Source organism: Lepus europaeus, chromosome 14, assembly GCF_033115175.1.
Source record: "Lepus europaeus isolate LE1 chromosome 14, mLepTim1.pri, whole genome shotgun sequence".
NCBI lineage: Eukaryota > Metazoa > Chordata > Mammalia > Lagomorpha > Leporidae > Lepus > Lepus europaeus.
The window spans coordinates 17,535,740-17,553,139 of record NC_084840.1 but is presented as its reverse complement, the minus strand read 5'-3'; the positions used below and the strand labels follow the sequence as shown (position 1 = coordinate 17,553,139).

Below are 17,400 nucleotides of genomic sequence, written 5' to 3'. Positions count from 1 at the left end.
TGGCATGCGCATGTACTCAGGCCGGACATGGCCAAAACATACAGTGGCCAAGGGAGCAGGACACACGTCTGTCAGACTAACACCACCCACGCGGTGTCCCCACTGCCGCCCAGCCCCTCCTGCCTACTCCACAAGCCCTGGGAGGGCAGGGACCGCGTGGTGACCCCGGCCCTGGCCGCAGGTCTGAGTCACTGTTGATTGCATGGCCCTGGGCTGCCACGGCGTGCTCTCCTGGGGCTCCGTGGCCCTCCCCCTGAGTGTCTGTCATTTCCCCCTCCTTGTCAGTTTCTCCCCACTGCAGTGAAATCGCTGATCTTTCCTGCTGAGAACACCACCTGAGCACACCTGGACATCTCCCGCCCCAGCTGCTGTTCTCCACCACCCTCCTCAAAGCCCATGCCCCTGGCTGGCCCCTGGGGCCCACCTGTCATCCGGCTTGCACCTACAGCCTGCGTATCTCATCGCAAAAGGAGAACTTTCCAGTCCATGGGATGGGAAGGGATTAGACCAGGACAGAGGGAGTGAGGAGGTGGCTGTTGGGGGGTCAGAGGGGTGAACTGGCAATTTTTTTAAAGTTTTTTATTTAAAAGGCAGAGTTACAGAGAGAGGAGGAGGAGGAGAGAGATTTTTCCATCTGCTGTTCACTCTTCAAGTGGCCAGAACAGCCAGGACTAAATCAGGATGCAGGAGCTTCCTCTGGGTCTCCCACATGGGTGGCAGACGCCCAGGCACTGGGGCCATCCCCCACTGCTTTCCCAGGTGCATTAGCTGGGAGCTGGACCTGAAGCGGAACAGCCAGGACCTGAACCGGCACCCATATGGGATGGCAGCATTGAAGGCGGAGGCTTAACCTGCCATGCCATAGCACCGGCCCGGAACTGGCACTTCTTAGCAGAGGGTGCTGGAGGCAGGACACGGAGAGCTGGGCATAGCTCCGTCACCACGAGGGACCCCAGTCCTTAGAGAGCCGCAGGGCTGGGGACAGTGAGGAGGGGGCTTGGGTCTCCTGAAGTAGCTGCTGGGATCTTCAGAAGGGCCCTCACTCCACCTCCCTCAGGAGAGAAGAGCACCCCAGAACACCCTCCCATCCCCAGCCCGTGGGCCACCAGCGAGGGAGTGCGTGGAATGTGATAGTATCGATAACCCAGCCCCTGGCACTGCAGGTGCGCCAGTCCCCGTGTGTAGTGGGGAGCGGCAGGTGGGAGAAGTGAATGCCCACAGCTCATGCTGTCCAGCTTTTTCAACTTCCAAGTCTAGGGCCTCCGCTCTGTCACCTGCCTCTCCTTAAACACTCTAAAATGCCTGGCATGAAGAGTATGTACTCCGGGAGACCTCAAGGCCCAGCCTTGTCCCCTGCTGTGCGGGGCCGGGAGGAGGGGTTGGGCTGGTCACCTCACTCCCGGGCTGAATGACCAGCTCAGGGCTCTGCGGCCCCCTGCCATTCTGTTCCCTGCCCCCCCCCCCAAAAAAAAAGCTTGTTTATTTTTATTTGAAGAGCACACACACACAGAAATATCTTGTATCCTCTGCTTCGGTCCCTAAATGCCCACAACAGTCAGGGTGGCAGAATTGGGCCAGGCAGCAACCAGAAGCCAGGAACTCCATCCGGGTCTCCGTACCCGAGCCATCACCTGCTGCCTCCCAGGGTGCAGCAGGAGCCACATCCGAAGTGGAGCAGCCCGAACTCAAACCAGGCCCTCCGGCACGGGCTGCTGATGTAGGATTTCCGTGCCGCAAGCAGTGACTTAAACAGGCTTGACCACCATGGCCACTCCCGCAGGCTCCTCTCCGTAGGTGGAGGACCAGGGGCCGGCCTGGGCATCCAGAGGCCCCCCTTCCCTTTCCAGGCCCTGAGCCCTGCAGCCTCCTGCCCCATCTCTATCTGGCGATAGTGATCTGAGCTGAGCCACTTGGACAGCCTAATTCCTGTCCGGCCAGTAGCGCACTTCAGGCCGCCCTGCCACCTCTCTGCACGCTCCTCCCCTCTCTTTGGGGGTCTGGGGCACCCGGCTGTCCTGGCCATCCACAGCTGAAGAGCAAGGTTCAGGAGAGCTCCAGGACCTCGGCCAAGGTCTCGCGGCTCAGTGGGGAACTGGAGGAATCCAGGTCTAAGTCCCATAGACAGAGAATAAGCACACATCTCTCCAGATCAGAGGACTGTCCCTGAGTCTCGCTTTAATCTTCCTTGTCACAGATCAAAGACTGTCTGATGTTTGTTCTCCTGGTGTGTGTGTGTATGTGTAGGAGGAGGGTGGGGGTCAGCCCCACTGTGCCCCAGCTGCTGGTAGGAAGGAATGCCCTGCCCTGAAGGTTTTTTTTCTAAGATTTATTTATTTGGGCCGGCGCTGCGGCTCACTAGGCTAATCCTCCACCTGCGGTGCCGGCACACCAGGTTCTAGTCCTGGTCGGGGCGTCAGATTCTGTCCAGGTTGCCCCTCTTCCAGGCCAGCTCTCTGCTGTGGCCAGGGAGTGCAGTGGAGGATGGCCCAAGTGCTTGGGCCCTGCACCCCATGGGAGACCAGGATAAGCACCTGGCTCCTGCCTTCGGATCAGCGTGGTGCGCCGGCCGCGGCAGCCATTGGAGGGTGAACCAATGGCAAAAGGAAGACCTTTCTCTCTGTCTCTCTCTCACTGTCCACTCTGCCTGTCAAAAAAAAAAAAAATTTATTTGAAAGAGAGATCTTACATCCAGTGGTTCATTCTCCAGATGGCCACAATGGCCAAGCTGGGCCAGGCCAGGAGCCAGGAGCTTTGTCTGGGTCTCCCAAGTGGGTATAGGGGCCCAAGCACTTGGGCCATCTTTTACTGCTTTTCCCAGGCCATTGGAGGGGAACTGGATGGGAAGTGGAGCAGCCCGGACATGAACCGGCACCCAAGTGGGATGCCGGTGTCACAGGTGCCAGCCCCTGCCTCAAAGGGGTGTCTTTGCAGGAGTGTCTCTGCCAGCACCCAGGCTTCCCAGCTTGCAGAGGGCCCAGGACACTCAGGCAGTGCTTCGGAAGGGAGGGGCTGTGGCCAGGCTGCCGTGGGTGGTGCCTGTGCAGCCCCCGCCCGGGCATCCCCTGTGGCTGCAGGAGCAGCAGCCCCAGGCACCAGAGCCTGGCCGCAGGAGCCCTGCCCAGCTAGCAGGGCAGCCAGGGAGGCCACGTTATCTGTAAATGGTACCTTACTCAGCCCACAGCCCTGCCAGCTGGACAGCCCGAGGGCAGACAGGGTTATTTTGGGATCTGAGGGTAAGGAGGAAGGCCCTGTTTACAGCTCGCCTGTCTGTCCCCACTCCCTCTCCAGGAAGGGGTTGGAGCACAGGCCTTTTCCAGCCCAGGGTCTGTTTCCAGCCTACCTTTGCTGCCTGCAGAGATGGTACTGACAGAGGCGAGGGTCTTCCTGGATGAGGCCAGCTCCGTAGGGGCAGGTGCAGGTGGTGAGACCCGCATTAGACCTGGGACCACACTGATCTCACTGCTCACAATCACTCCAGGAAATGGACGCCGAGACCTGCCCCGTGGGTTCCCAGGTGGAGACACACACAGCCCAGGGGCTCGCCCAAAGCCGCCCAGCTGGTGAAGGGCAGAGCTGACTTGAACACAGGCAGCCTGGCACCCGAGCCTGTGTTGAGTGCTGCTCGCCCACTCGCTGGCCCGACCAGCTTGCAGAAACCCTCTGGTCTCTCTGGTCTTGGGAGGCCCCCTGGCCTCCGAGTCAGGTGGCAGAAGTGTGCCGGTCCGTTCTCTCTCCCCGTTTGATGGAAAGAACTCAGCCAAGGTCACACACAGGGCAAAGGCGCCGGCACAGGTTCCAACCGCCCTGCTCCAGGAAGGAGAGGGGGTTGGTGAGGGATGGGAGACCAGGTATGAGTCTGCAACCACAGATCTGGTGTGGAATACATTTATTTATTTTTTTAATCGAAATAGATGAGACTGAATCTTCCTGCCGCCCACTGGGGAATTCAGTCTGCTGTTCTCTGCCCCCCCTTCCAGAATCACAAGGAGGTCCTGGGCCCACACAGGTTCTGCTGATACATGCTCATAAGCCCACGGGCCAGCAGCAGCGGCCTCTGTGTCCAGGCACGGGGACCGTCCCAGGAGTCCCAGGAGCCCCAGGGCCCAGGGCCCAGCATCCGCAGGGACTCCAGGTAGCCCTGTCCCTAGGAAGTTCTCTCATCGCCAGGTGCTCTGCCGGGATCACGCACGACCCTGACTCCCAGGCCCAGCAGATTCCCCTGCCCTGACTTCTCTTTCGGGAACTCCGCCCTGCCCTGCGTCCCTCCCACCCTCCCCACGTCACAGGCTCAGCTCCCCTGGAGTGGTCACCGCTGGGTCCAGAAGCGCGGCTGTCCTAAGTGTCCTGCTGTCCGCCCTGCACCGCCTCAGGCAAGGACATGTAAAACAGTTCAGCATGGTTCTCGGGATCGCTGGGGGAACCACCTCGGGAAGCAGATGGACAGAGCAGGAGCGCGCAGGCCGCGCCCACAGCGCCCACATGTGCAGGAGCTGGGCCACCCCCAGCCACCTCTCCTGCAGCCCAGCAGGGCCGCCGCGCCGGGCCCAGCCTCACCGATCCCTGATTTAGCAGCAGCATCTGTGAAAGGGAGTTGAGTCACCGTTAAACCCAGAGTCAGGGAGATGGCCAAATATAGCCCCCGGCTCCAGGGGTGTGCTGGGCCACTGCTCACCGATGGCGGCGCCTCCGAGTCACCTTTAATTCTAACTGTAATCTAGTGAGGTAGGTGTTAGCTCCCCGAGTCACGGATGGACGAGGACGGCAAGGCTGGGGGCCACGGCACTCAACCTGGGCCCCCGCATCTTCCAGCTGGGTGGTCACCGCCAAGTCAGAGTGACTGCGGACCCCAGGGGACGTCCCAGGCGGCCCAGGGGCTCCTTTGGCCGCCCCCGCACACGTGCTACGAAGTCATGAATTTCACAGGAGTGTAAAAGATGGAGTCATTTACACCAGCCTGTTTTCAGTTACTAAAAAAAGTAAAAAACTTGGAATGTGAGGGTCCTCGTTAGACGGCTCACGTGGATCGGCACCATCTCTTGGTGAAAGAAGTCTTTCCAAGTTTGGGGGTTTTATTAACCATTCCTCTTGCTGCTTTGTTTCTAGAATCCTGGCAGTGTGGGGAAGACCAGGGCTTTGCACGGCGGCTGTCACAGCCTTGACGGCTCCCTGAACGTCCGCCCCGGCCTGGGCGCCTCCCCGGCTGCCCCTGTGGAAAATCTTTCCTCTCTGTCCTCACGACTCCACCTCAACAGCGCACCAACCCCTCTCTCCCACTCCACCCCTCTGGTCACCTCCTCAGCCCAAGCTCTGTCCCATCTGGACACTGCAGCGGCCACCACCTGGCATCCCTGTCGCCCAGCTCCCAGGCGCATTGTAAGGTGCACACCTGGCTCCCTTTCCAGCCCCGACGACGGCCTATTCGGAAGGTCGGTAGGTGCTCTGAGATGGCAGAAGCAGCAGGTGCCTCTAGGTACTGCTGGCCCCCTGTGAGCACTCATTGCAAGGGCTGCCTCCTCCAGGCAGCCTCGCCTGGTTCCTGCCCCCCCCCCCCATCTTCAGCAGGAACTGAACACAGTGCCTGTTTCCCGCGTGGCAGCCCTCGCGTGTCATACCCTAAGAGACCAGCTCCTGCAGGAAGGTGGCTGAACCTCTCCAGCACCTAGCACGGGCTGTGCACGTCTTTAAGTAGTTTAAGCTTCACTGAGATGGAAAAGAAACAGAGCAGCCAGAAATCGGCCTTGTGTTTATTGTCTGCTTACAGGTTACGGGTCCGCCTGGCTGGGGAGAGGTGGCGTCCCTCACTGGGCAGTCCTCTAATTCCCAAAGCAGTGTCCTGCGACCCCTGGTCTCTAAGCTGAGCAGTCTCAGCTTCTCGCCCTGACACAACTTGGATGCTCTGTGCTTGCTCTCCTCTGCAGAGGGCACCTGCTCTCTCAGGCAGCCCCTCCATGGCCACAGCACCGGGGAGGGCCGGCAGGCCCAGGAAGACGGAAGACCCTCCACGCCCCCCCAGAGCACCTGCTTCTACTGTGCCACACAGGCGTTTCTTGGACATGTTCATGGTTCCTGGCCTCACAGACGCTAAACTAGAGGCACGCGATGCTGTGAGAGCACAGCTCTCGCAGATGGCACTGTCACCCCGCATGTGCTGAACGCCCTCACCCTTACAGACTACTCGTCTATAGCGTGGATCCTAACTCGTCATACTTCCCCGAGGTTTCCTGCTACCCCAGCGTCTAAGCAGTACTATCTAGCACTATTTCTTCTGTAAATGACTTCAAGTTCTTTTCTGGAATGGGTAAGGCATAAAAGATGTTGCTAATTAATCCTCATATATGTCAGAGGGCCAGGACGGAGCCCTGGGACACCACATTATCAGAAGTCACTCCACAGCAGGCCGACCTGCAGCTTGAGTTACCGACTGCTTTACTACGCTGTTACCTAGTTAGTGAGATGAAACACCATAAGGCTGGTTTGGCATCACTTGCTCTTAAGCAATGAGTATCTTTTAGAAGTGCAAGGAACCTCGTCATTACCCCGATCTGGAGTCTTTGGGGGTAGGTCCCTACTTCCCAACCAGCGTCACTTACAGGTCCATGGTCTGTGGTCACAGCTCCCTTTCCCGGGCCTTTATCTGCCTTCCAGTCTTCTCGTGTCTCTTCAATTCTGCATTCAGAGTCTTGGGCAGCCCCGGGCCGAGGTTCAGCTGGGAGGGAGCCCTGCAGCGTGCCGGCGCTGTAGGCACGCTCTTCAACTCCAGGCCCCGACCAGTTAGCCTTGCCCTTTCCAGACGCAAGCTAGTTTCTTCAGGTCAAGACAGGAGACAGAATGGGAGCTCAAGTTCAACTCGGTCACCACCACAGGCCCCCAGGAGATCTTTTCTTCCTGCTCGCGCTGGACAGCCTCTGAACTCTTCACTGCCAACAGAACAGACACAGCGCTGTGGAGGGTCCATGGGCTGCCCGAGGAATGCTCTGGAAGCAAGCTTCGGCACGCCAAGGGCTCCAGACCTTCCGCTCTCAACCACAGCTAGTCTGCTGGCCAGGGGCGGCCACCCAGCGGGTACTAGGACCTTTTCTCCAGACTGGAGTTCTCCTCTCAGCCAGGAGGCCCAGTCTGTCCCACAAAACCAGCATGAGAAGGGAGGACCTTACCAAGGGACTTGGGGCCACTGTGGCACTAGATACAGGCTGTTCTTTCTAGCAATCAGGCCCATAGGGACCCGGAGCCCCAGGCCTCCCCAAGCTCAGCAGTGCAACACTGCTGGCCAAGATCATCTTTTTGTGCCTTTTTAAACCAGGTTGGCCGGACACCGTGGAATGATTTTTGTCAGCACCAAACTCAACTGGCACCGCCTTGAGACCAAAGCCCGTGCTGGGGTTTTCTGAGCACCACCTGGCCAGAGCTGCCACTGTTCACCCATCATCAGCGAGTCCCCGACTCAGGATGCGCTGGGGCGGGGTGGCACACAGCCATAGGCGTGCACATGCACCTTCAGGGCTCTGCAGCCAGATGCCTGGAGCATGACCGGCTCGGCCGTGAGGCTGGACAGCAGGGACACCTAGTGGCACGCAGTCTTTTCCAGCTACAACGTCCTTGGGTTTCTTTCCGTGGAGCTCTCCGGGGGACCACCCCACAGTGGTGTGGGCTCAGACGCACTTTGTGTTTCTCCTCTCAGCGAAAACACTGCCTAAACACAACCCTGTGGCTACTGAGACACAGGGCACCAGGCGCGGGCTTCGCCTCCCCTCCTGGGCTGTGTATCCTCTTCTAGTCTTTAAACCCATAGCAGGCTGCATTTCTCAGTTAAGGGAATGTCTAAAAAGATCTTACTGAACAAGGCCAGTTCTCTAAGAATCGTTCAGAGCTAGGCTTGCCAAACACATGAAAATGTTACACAGGCTCCACCCAGTCCTGTTTCCTTCTTCTACTTTCCTTCTAAAGGGGATACAAGGCAAAGAGGTGCTTAGACACCTTATACATGTGGACTGAATGCATTTGTAAAGATTACTTTACTGTCCTAGAAAAATACACATTGCAAATTTGAGGGCTACAACTTAACGTTAGAGGATTCCTGAGGGCGAGGGGAAGATAACCTTTGACTATCAGACTGTAGGAAGTGTGGGAGAGGCATATTAAATACAGTTGGACCAGGTGGATTTAAAAAAATCCTTTTTCCCCATGTTTTTTTCTAAAAAAGGAAAAACAAAATTGCCATCTGTCTGGCTGATGCCGTGTGTGTGCGTGTATATATAGGAACAGCTTGGGGGCAGTGGCTGCGTCATGCATGAAGCAAAACAAGAAGATGACTCCCTTCACGGAGGAGCGTTAGTGTTGTGGGAGGGAGGGCTTAGACGCTGCTGCTCCTGCTGGCTCCTGCTTGGCCTGAGTGCAGAAACCCGGTGATGTCTCGGGGGGACTCCTATCCAGACACATCAGATGTCCTATGAAAGTACACCAGTCTGTTCTAGAACGTAAATGGTCGTGACTTCCTGTGCTCCTGCAGTGGGGCAGAATAATCCATGGACACGGAATCCGTCAGGGCAGTAACGGCCCTGGAGTGGCCAGCAGAGGACCCTAGGGACAGAGCGGGGGCAGAGCTGGGAAGGAGAAAGGTTCTGAAGATGGGTCATCTTCGGGGGACTTTGAGAAGTGCCCTCTGTCCCAGCACTCCTACGTGACAACACTGTGGGCTTGGTCTGAGTCGTCAGTGTCACTCTGCAGAGGCCAAGGCCGAGGGTCAGGAAGCCGCTCCAGGTTGAGAAGTGCATCTCAAGGCCACCGAGGGCTGCAAAATGGTCTGTGGCTGGGCCAGGAGGAGAAGCACGTGTGGCAAGCTCCCGTTTAGATGCCGATGGTCTGTAGAACCCGCCTCTCGTTGTCATTAAGGTGGCCTGAGAACATCATGTAGCAGGGCTGCTGGGCGAACTGGCAGAGGAAGTCTGTGAGATAGGCCTGGAGGGAAGAAGGGAGCAGCGTCACCGGGGCTCCCAGGCACCACCTGCAGTACTGGGAGTGCTGGCGTCTAGACTACAGCAGCTTCCTGAGAGATGGCTTTTTCATATTCTTGGATCTACTTTAGGTAGTACAAGCCAGGGACGAAATCCCACAGAGAAACAAAATTTCTCCAGTGTCTCATTTCATATTCTACCCGCAGGACTTTTACAACACAGCTTGAAGAAGCTGGATGTGAAGTCCCAGCCCACCCAAAGTGCCTGACCAGGAACCCCCTCCCCTAAAGCTCCCATGATGAACCAAGAAGGTATCTGAGCCCACCTTGCCGTTTCTGCGGCTTGGGGCACTGCCGCGCCCGTCTCTGGACTCCCTTACCTGCAGATCGATCTGATAGAGAGGATCCTTAAGGGCGTCGGGGTCATCGTCCTCATCGTCCTCGTAGTAATCCTCCTCTGTGAGACACAGCCACAAGAGGGCAGTAAGGCGCAGCCCCCCCGCCCCCCAGGCCCTCGGTGGCTGAGGCAAGAGCGGCGAGGACTCAAGGGACACTACTGTGAGCCCACCACCCCCTTTGCTGGATGCCCAATCCTTGGCACAGGTGTGTTCTCTTCCCAACCTGCTTACCGTATTTACTTGTAGCAAGAATGTCAGACAGAAGTTGGCCAGCTAAGCCATCCTCTTCCTCTTCTTCTTCCTCCTCCTGGTCCTCCCACATATCATTGGAGTCATCTACTTGGAGAAGAAAAGCAGCTAGAATACACACATGGGGGACCAGCACGGTGGAATAGTGGATAAAGCCACCGCCTGCAGCACCAGCATCCCATATGGGCACCAGTTCAAGTCCCAGCTGCACCCCCCCTCCCCCTTTTTAAAGATTTATTTATTTATTTGAAAGTCAGAGTTACACAGAGAGAAGGAGAGGCAGAGAGAGAGGTCTTCTATCTGCTGGTTCACTCCCCAGATGGCTGCAATGGCTGGAGCTGTGCCGATCTGAAGCCAGAAGTCAAGAATTTCTCCAGGTCTCCCACATGGGTGCAGGGGCCCAAAGACTTGGGCCAACTTCCACTGCTTTCCCAGGCCATAACAGAGAGCTAGAATGGAAGTGGGGCAGCCGGGACTCAAACCAGCGCCCACAAGGGATGCAGCTTTACCAACTATGCCACAGCGCCGGCCCCAGCTGCTCTACTTTTGATCCAGCTCTCTGCTATGGCCTGAGAAAGCAGCAGAAGATGGCCCAAGTGCTTGGACCCCTGCACCAACATGGGAGACCCAGAAGAAGCTCCAGGCTCCTGGCTTCGGATTGGCCCAGCTGTGGCAGTTGTAGCCATTTAGGGAGTGAATAAGTGGATAGAAGACCTCTCTCTCTGTCTCTGTAACTCTGCCTTTCAAATCAATAAGTAAATCTTTATTTAAAAAAAAAATACATATGCATGTACTTTCTTCCCCAAATCCAAACATCCCAGTACAGAAGAGCTCTGAGGGCTTGTGTGGGCTGTGGTCTCCAGTGGGAGAACCAGGGATGGCTGGAGCCTCCCAGTAAGTTTGAATGGAAGAACCTCTAGCGTTCTGATGACAGATAAAAGGCTGAGAGGGGGCCGGGGCTGTGGTCTAGCGGGTAAAGCCACCACCTGCAGTACCGACATCCTATACGGACACCGGTTCAAGCTCTGGTTGCCCCATTTCCAATCCAGCTCTGTGCTAATGGCCTGGGAAAGCAGCGGAAGATGGCCCAAGTACTTGGGCCCCTGCACCCGCGTGGGAGACCCGGAAGAAGCTCCTGGCTTCAGATTGGTGCAGCTCTGGCTGTTGGCCATTTTGGAACTGAACCAACAGATAGAAGAGCTCTCTCTCTCTGCCTTTCATATAAATAAATAAATAAATATTAAAAGGGGGGAGGAGGGCTAAGAGGCTCTCCAGTGGAACCAGACCAAGAAAGTTGAAGGCAGTTTGTCTCCCAGCTGCTTCCCTGCCCCCGAACTCTGTGAGAGTCCACAGGCAGATCTGAAAAGCAGCCCCTGACACGTTTAGAACAGTGCCAGCCAGAGTAGCCATTCAATAAACTTGAAGTCAATGACTTAACAAACCTAACTGGTGATTTGATCGTCCGTAACTCGTTCTGCCAGGTTACAAGTCTCGCGGGAGGGGCTGGCGCTGTGGCGTGACAGGTTAAGCTGCCACCTTTGACGCCAGCATCCCATATAGGCACTGATTCCTGTCCCAGCTGCTCCACTTCCAATCCAGCTCCTGCTCATGGCCTGAGAAACGCAGCAGGAGATGGCACAAGTGGGCCCCTGCTACCCATGGAGAGATCTAGAAGATTCTTGGCTCCTGGCTTCAGCCTGGCCTGGTCCCAGCTGTCATGGCCATCGGGGGAAGAACCAGCAGATGGAAGATCTCTATCCCTCCCTCTCTCTCTGTAATTCTTTCAGGCAAACAGTGTCTAGGGGAGTCAGTGTGGTGCACCTTGACTCCACTCTGCAGGAGGGGCCTGGCGAGCAGCGTTGGCCTCCATGACGTTGGAGAGCTCGTTGATGATCAATTTCAGGATCTTGACCAGCAGAGGAATGTTTGTCCAGCGCTCTGGGTCTGGAAATGAAGGGAAGAGGCCTCCAGTTAGGCTGTCCCTGGGTTCACCAGAGTTCACCACCCCTCAAGCTGTCCACTGTTCCTGACTGCACCTAGCCACCAAAAGATGGTCTAAAGTGAAATAATTGTATTTGGCTTGGTGGCACCACAGTTCAGAAGTTAGGAGAGATTAGAGGAGACAGCTTTTTATCAGTATTCAAGCTGTGAAACCAAGTCACTGCGTAGGGCATGAGGGAGCAGAGGTGACTATAAACCTGCGGTTAAAGACAGCAGCTCTGTACTCACTCCTGAGAACTACTGCAGTCCTAGGCCACAGACAACCCAGTGACAAAGGCATGCTGACCATGCCACAGAGCCCTGGAAGGACAGGAAGCTGCGGGCCTTTGGCACCTGGGACTATTTTTATCAATTCAACAGGAAGGAACCGTACGTTCTGATCTACTGTTAACCTACAGTGTTCTGCTTCTTCTTTATCAAACCCATCACTAACTATTTTGCCTTAAAAACACAGATCACAGTATGTCGCTGCCCGCCACCCCAGGCAGCCCTAGCCCGACAGGAGTTGGGGAGAGCCCCGAGGGCAGGCAGCGTCGCCCACTTTTGGCCGTCTTGGAGCGGGTGCGGATGCCCTCGTCCACGCTGTAGATCTCTTCGCCCTTCACGCGGATGTCCTGCAGCCGTTTGTCGTCTGCGTTGATGCCATGCTGGAGGAGCTTACAGAGCGCCACAGAGCTGGCAAGGAAAAGCCACGAAAGGTCAGCCAGCACCCACCCAGAGCTCCTTCCAAGGAGGTAAGAACTCTGTCCTAAGAATCTCTTTTATGGTGGACATTCTGTCCACAGCTGAGTAGGTGACAGCGGTGAGAACCTGTGAGATGGCCTGATGAGATCCGCTCCTGAACACCAGGGTAGGCTGGCCTCACGTGGGCAATGAGCTGACGAGAACACTGGGACAGAAGTTCAGGGTGCACAGTCAGAAAGCTGGGGTTCTAAAGCTCGGGTGAAATCCGGCAGAGGCGGCTCTCTGGCCAGCAGAGACCATAGCTATTTGGTGTACATGTGGGGACTTCAACGTGGTAGCCATTCAAATATACAGACTAGGAGTTGGCACTGTGGTACAGTGGGTTAAGCTGCTGCTTGCAACACCAGCACATCCTATCAGAGGGCTAGTTCGAGTCCTGGCTGCTCTGCTTCTGATGCAGCTCCCTGCTAACGTGCCTGGGAAGGCAGCAGAGCACAGCTCAAGTCCTTGGGCCCCTGCATCCATGTGGGAGACCTGGATGGAGTTTCTGGCTCCTGGCTTCAGTCTGGCCCAGCCCTGACTATTGTGGCCATTTGGGGAGTGAAGATCTCCCTCTGTTTTTCCCTCCCTCCATGTTGCTCCATTTATCAAACAATCTTTTTTTTAAATTCAAAAATATGCAGATTAATAATAAGGAAAGAATGGGAAAGGGAATACAATGGGTAGTTTGATGTGTGAAACTAAAAGCCAATGGAACAAGTCAGGAAGAGAAAACTGGGTAGGGACAAGTGGCCGGGAAAAAAGATGGGCCACTACCTGACTTTGCCTTCGTATTGTCCATAGAAGAGGTGCTGCCGGCTCGTCCACTCAGCCATCACAAACTCCAGGGCAGGTTTGCCAGTGGGGCCAGGGAGGCTACACAGGAACTCCAAGAGCGGTTCCAGCTGAGTGTGCACCAGGTGAGCAAACACCATGATCAGAGACTAGGAGAGAACAGACACTGCTTCAGGGAATGGACATCACAGACACCGGGGACCAGGGGGTGGGCTGGCGAGTCAAGAAACAGACTATGCACTGCGGGGACCACCCACAGGGGCAGGGGAGAGGGAGATTTTCTTGTCCATGTTTCTTGGGTCAGAACTGATTCAATTTCACTTCACTTTCTAAAAGGACAGTAGAGAGGGTAAAACAACTCGGGCCCCGCAGCCAAGCCCCGTGCCCAGCACGCAGAGGAGGGAGCGCCAGCGGGGCTGTGCTGACCTGCATGACGCTGAGCGTCTCGGCCTGCTGCATCTTGCTGAGGATGGCGCGGAGGATCTGGTCCAGGTTCTCCCCCAGCTCCCGCCCTGCCTTGGAGATGAGGGTGGAGACGAGGCGGCCCACAAAGGCGGCGGTGAACTCCGAGGTGCGGGGATCCAGGAGCTGGCTCACCACTTGCATCACGTACCACAGGCCATTGTGGCCCTGCTCGTCATGCCACTGGGCCACCTGCTCCAGCGTCACTGACACATAGGCGCGCAAGCACTCTCCACCATTCTGGGGAGACAGAGGTGGCAAACAAGGTGAGCACCGGGGACCACTGGCTGGGAGGCCGTCAGCCTGACCCGGCACATGCTCTTCTGACAAGTGTGTTCCTCCTGAGCGCAGCGAGCGCCCATCTCTGGAGTTAGGAACTGTCTGTTATAGACATGTGTTACCAGACCCTCCCAATCAGCCAGCCTAAAGATGCTCATTTCTATTGCAAGAGACAATGGCCAAGCAAATCCAGTTTTAGCCATAAAGACCTACCTCTGGTATCAGAAAAACAGATCTAAAAATAGATCTGGGACTCGCTAGGCCTTCACGGGAACGAACACAGACCTCACATTACCAACCATTTGCCCAGGGATTTGTGGTCGATCATTACTCACTGGCAAGTGCCCACACCTTTACAATCGAGTGCGGTTCTCAACACCCAGGGACTGGGACTTCAGAAGAGGAGCACGCACAGGCTTATTGTCACTTTGCGGACTCCACAAACAAGACATCTCTAGACTTTCTTATGGCTACAATGTACATAATCTCTTCTGTTCTGTGGTAGCAATTCTGAGACACAGATGGGCAGGATGCCTGGCACCCGGTCGTTAACACACCTCAAAGCACAGAGTCTGGCTGTAGCAGCCGGAGCCCCTCCTTGGTCCTCTAGGTAAATACACAGTGTTGCGAGGCTGACATTTCTAAACAAGGAGACTATGGCAGCCGGCAGCCTGCTCTGGGCCCCTGTGCAGGGAGCTGTCTCCTCTACTCTGGTCCCCGCGGGTCAGTTACCTGCATGGTGGCGTTATCGTCTGTATGAAGGGTGCACTGAGCCACGGCAGGGAAAGCTTGACAGATGAGGAGCTGGGAGAGCGGCGGCTTCGTGTTCCGCACTACCGTGGTCAGGATGTCAATGGCTGTCTGAGGAGGAAGAAAGAAAGAAAGGGTCGGGACTGCCTCTGGGGTCCAGGTGTCCAAAGCCAAGACCCCGCTGGGAGGACACAACACAGCAACCCGGAGGAAGCTCACTGCTGAACGGCAAGGGTCCCAAAGAAAAGGAGCGATCTGACAGCAGAGTGCTCGTGGCCTCCTCACAACAGTCTACTCCTTAGCAGCCCCAGCAGGGGCAGTGCATGGCAGTGCACGAGACGGCGGGGGACCAGCTTGGTGCTGCTGTGTAATGGTGGTGCTTGGGTCCAGCCACTGAGGGCACTTCTGGAATAAGAGCCGTTCTCTGGAAGCCTCAGGCAATCACCCATGGTTCTTGTGGGCACAGCAGCCTGCCCACCCTCCCATATCGCCAGCCTTGGAGCCACTCACCGCACAGAGCCCTGCAGGGATCTTGTCTGCCGGCGCCTGCATGATGCTGACCAGAGTGGGAATGAGCCTCATCTGCATTGGGCCCTGACAGGCCTCGATCTGGGACAGCTCCTTGAAGATGTCCTGAGCCAGTGAGGCGACAACAGGATCTGAAGTGGATAAGGCAACATGGAATGGCCCCCGCTGAAGGCCTGCATGTGCTCCTGGCTTAACAATGCCCACTGCTGGTCCTAGTTAATGTCTACACTGATTACTATCAAAAACTGGTACCTGGTAGGATCACATGAATCACCTGTTAGAACAGGAGAGATGTCAAATCTCCAAGAGGCACAGTACTTATGTTGTTTTATCTACAGCAAGGACTAGTCAGTAATAACTACTCCTAAAACAAAATCTGGCTTTTTTTTTCTGGAGCAAACCTTTAAGGTCTTTATTTTTATGAAGCATGGGATGATTACAAAACCAAATACTAGGGACCAGCATTGTGGTGCAGTGGGTAAAGTAGCAGCCTGCAATGCCAGCATCCCATATGGGCAGCAGTTCAAGTCTCAGCTGCTCCGCTTCCCATCCAGCTCCTTGTTAATGTGTCTGGGAAAGCAACAGAAGTTGGTCCAAGTCCTTGGGCCCACACACCCATGTGAAAGATCTGTAAGAAGCTCCTGGCTTCAGTCTGGCCCAGGCCTGGTCGTTGCAACCATCTGGGGAGTGAAACAGTGGATGGAAGATCTCTTTCTATCCTTCTTTAACTCTACTTTTCAAATAAATAAAATAAATCTTAAAAAAAAAAAAAATCTTTAAAAAAAACAAAACAAAACAAAACCGGGGCTATCACTGTGGTACAACAGTTTAAACCTCTCCCTGTGGCACCAGCATCCCATATAGGCTCCAGGTCGAGTCCTGGCTACTCCACTTCGGATCCAGTTCCCTGCTAATCAGCTAGGAAAGCAGTGGAAGATGGCCCAAATGTATTTGCATGGGAGACCTGGAAGAAGCTCCTGGCTCCTGGCTTTGGATCAGCTCAGCTCTGGCCACTGTGGCAATTTGGGGAGTGAACCAGCAGATGGAACACCCCTCTCTCTCTCTCTCTCTGCCTCTCTGTAACAATTTCAAATAAATAAATAAATCTTTATAAAAAAAGTGTATGGGTAGCTGGTGTAATAGGTAAAGCCACTGACTGTGACATCAGTATACCACATTGGCACTGCTTCACATCCTGGCTGCTCCACTTAGGATCCAGCTCCCTGCTAATGGTCTGGGAAAGCAGTGGAAGATCGTCCAAGTATTTGGGACCCTGCAACCCACATGAGAGAGCCAAAGGAAGCTCCTGGCTCCTGGCTTTGGCCTGACCCAGCCCTGATTGTTAGGGCCATCTGGGAAGTGAACCAGTGAATGGAAGATCTCTCCCTCTCCGAGCAACTGACTTTCAAATAAAACAAATTTTTTGTGGAAAATACATATGAAAGAGCTATTCATGGATTTCACAATTTGTTGTAGCAAAATAAAGTTATCTTCTAATTTTCTTATTTTTAAAGATTTTATTTACTTATTTGAGAGATAGAGTTACAGACAGAGAGAGGGAGAGACAGAGAGATCTTCCATCTGCTGGTTCACGCCTCAAATGGCCACAATGGTCAGGATTGGGCCAGGTTCTGGGCCAAGAGTCAGGAGCTTCTTCCAGGTCTCCCACGTGGGGGCAGGGGTCCAAGCACCTGAGCTATCTTCCACTACTTTGTCAGGCCATAGCAGAGAGCTGGATTGGAAGCTGAGCAGCTGAGACATGAACCGACGCCCATATCGGATGCTGGCACTGCAGGCAGAGACCTAACCTACTATACCACAGCGCCGTTCCCTATATTTTTCACATACTTTTTGAATGATCTTTCTTCCTTTTCCTTCGGGATGCTGTGTAAACTGCTCCAGCATGGCACAAAAATTTATATAAATAATATATAATAAAAATATCCTATTCTATTAGCATGCAAAAATATATGTAGTGTGCATTAAAAGGTATTTAACATACTACTGAAATACTGTATGTTAATAGAAAAAAATTGTGAACAATCTAGCTGTTCATTAATAGAACTGGATAAAAGGAATACTATGCCACAATTGAAAAGCGTGGGATATATTCAAGAATATAATGTGGAAAGCTCTCCAGGATATATTTTTAGGTAAAAAAGCAAATCAAACAACATGCTTAGTATATCATATCATTTGGCATATCATAATATATAGTAATCTGTACCTCACCAGAGGGAAAGACAGAGAAAGAAATCTTCATCC

At 54.7% G+C, this 17,400-nt stretch overlaps 1 protein-coding gene across 4 annotated transcripts in view; it reads right to left on the bottom strand.

Annotated features, from left to right (window-relative positions):
* Window positions 1–4,282: 4,282 nt before the first annotated feature.
* IPO9 (importin 9) overlaps window positions 4,283–17,400 on the bottom strand; it is a 52,412-nt gene continuing 39,294 nt past the window's right edge. For 3 of the 4 annotated variants that reach the window (XM_062211584.1, XM_062211585.1, XM_062211586.1), the window contains 9 exons: window positions 15,118–15,266; window positions 14,590–14,718; window positions 13,543–13,818; window positions 13,099–13,265; window positions 12,140–12,273; window positions 11,419–11,541; window positions 9,580–9,684; window positions 9,331–9,407; window positions 4,283–8,955 (listed from right to left, as the gene is read on the bottom strand). In XM_062211584.1, coding sequence (XP_062067568.1) covers window positions 8,845–8,955; window positions 9,331–9,407; window positions 9,580–9,684; window positions 11,419–11,541; window positions 12,140–12,273; window positions 13,099–13,265; window positions 13,543–13,818; window positions 14,590–14,718; window positions 15,118–15,266 — 1,271 coding nt within the window. In that variant the 3' untranslated portion in view covers window positions 4,283–8,844. The remainder of the gene's footprint in view (window positions 8,956–9,330; window positions 9,408–9,579; window positions 9,685–11,418; window positions 11,542–12,139; window positions 12,274–13,098; window positions 13,266–13,542; window positions 13,819–14,589; window positions 14,719–15,117; window positions 15,267–17,400) is intronic. The other variant, XR_009867990.1, reaches the window with a different exon arrangement.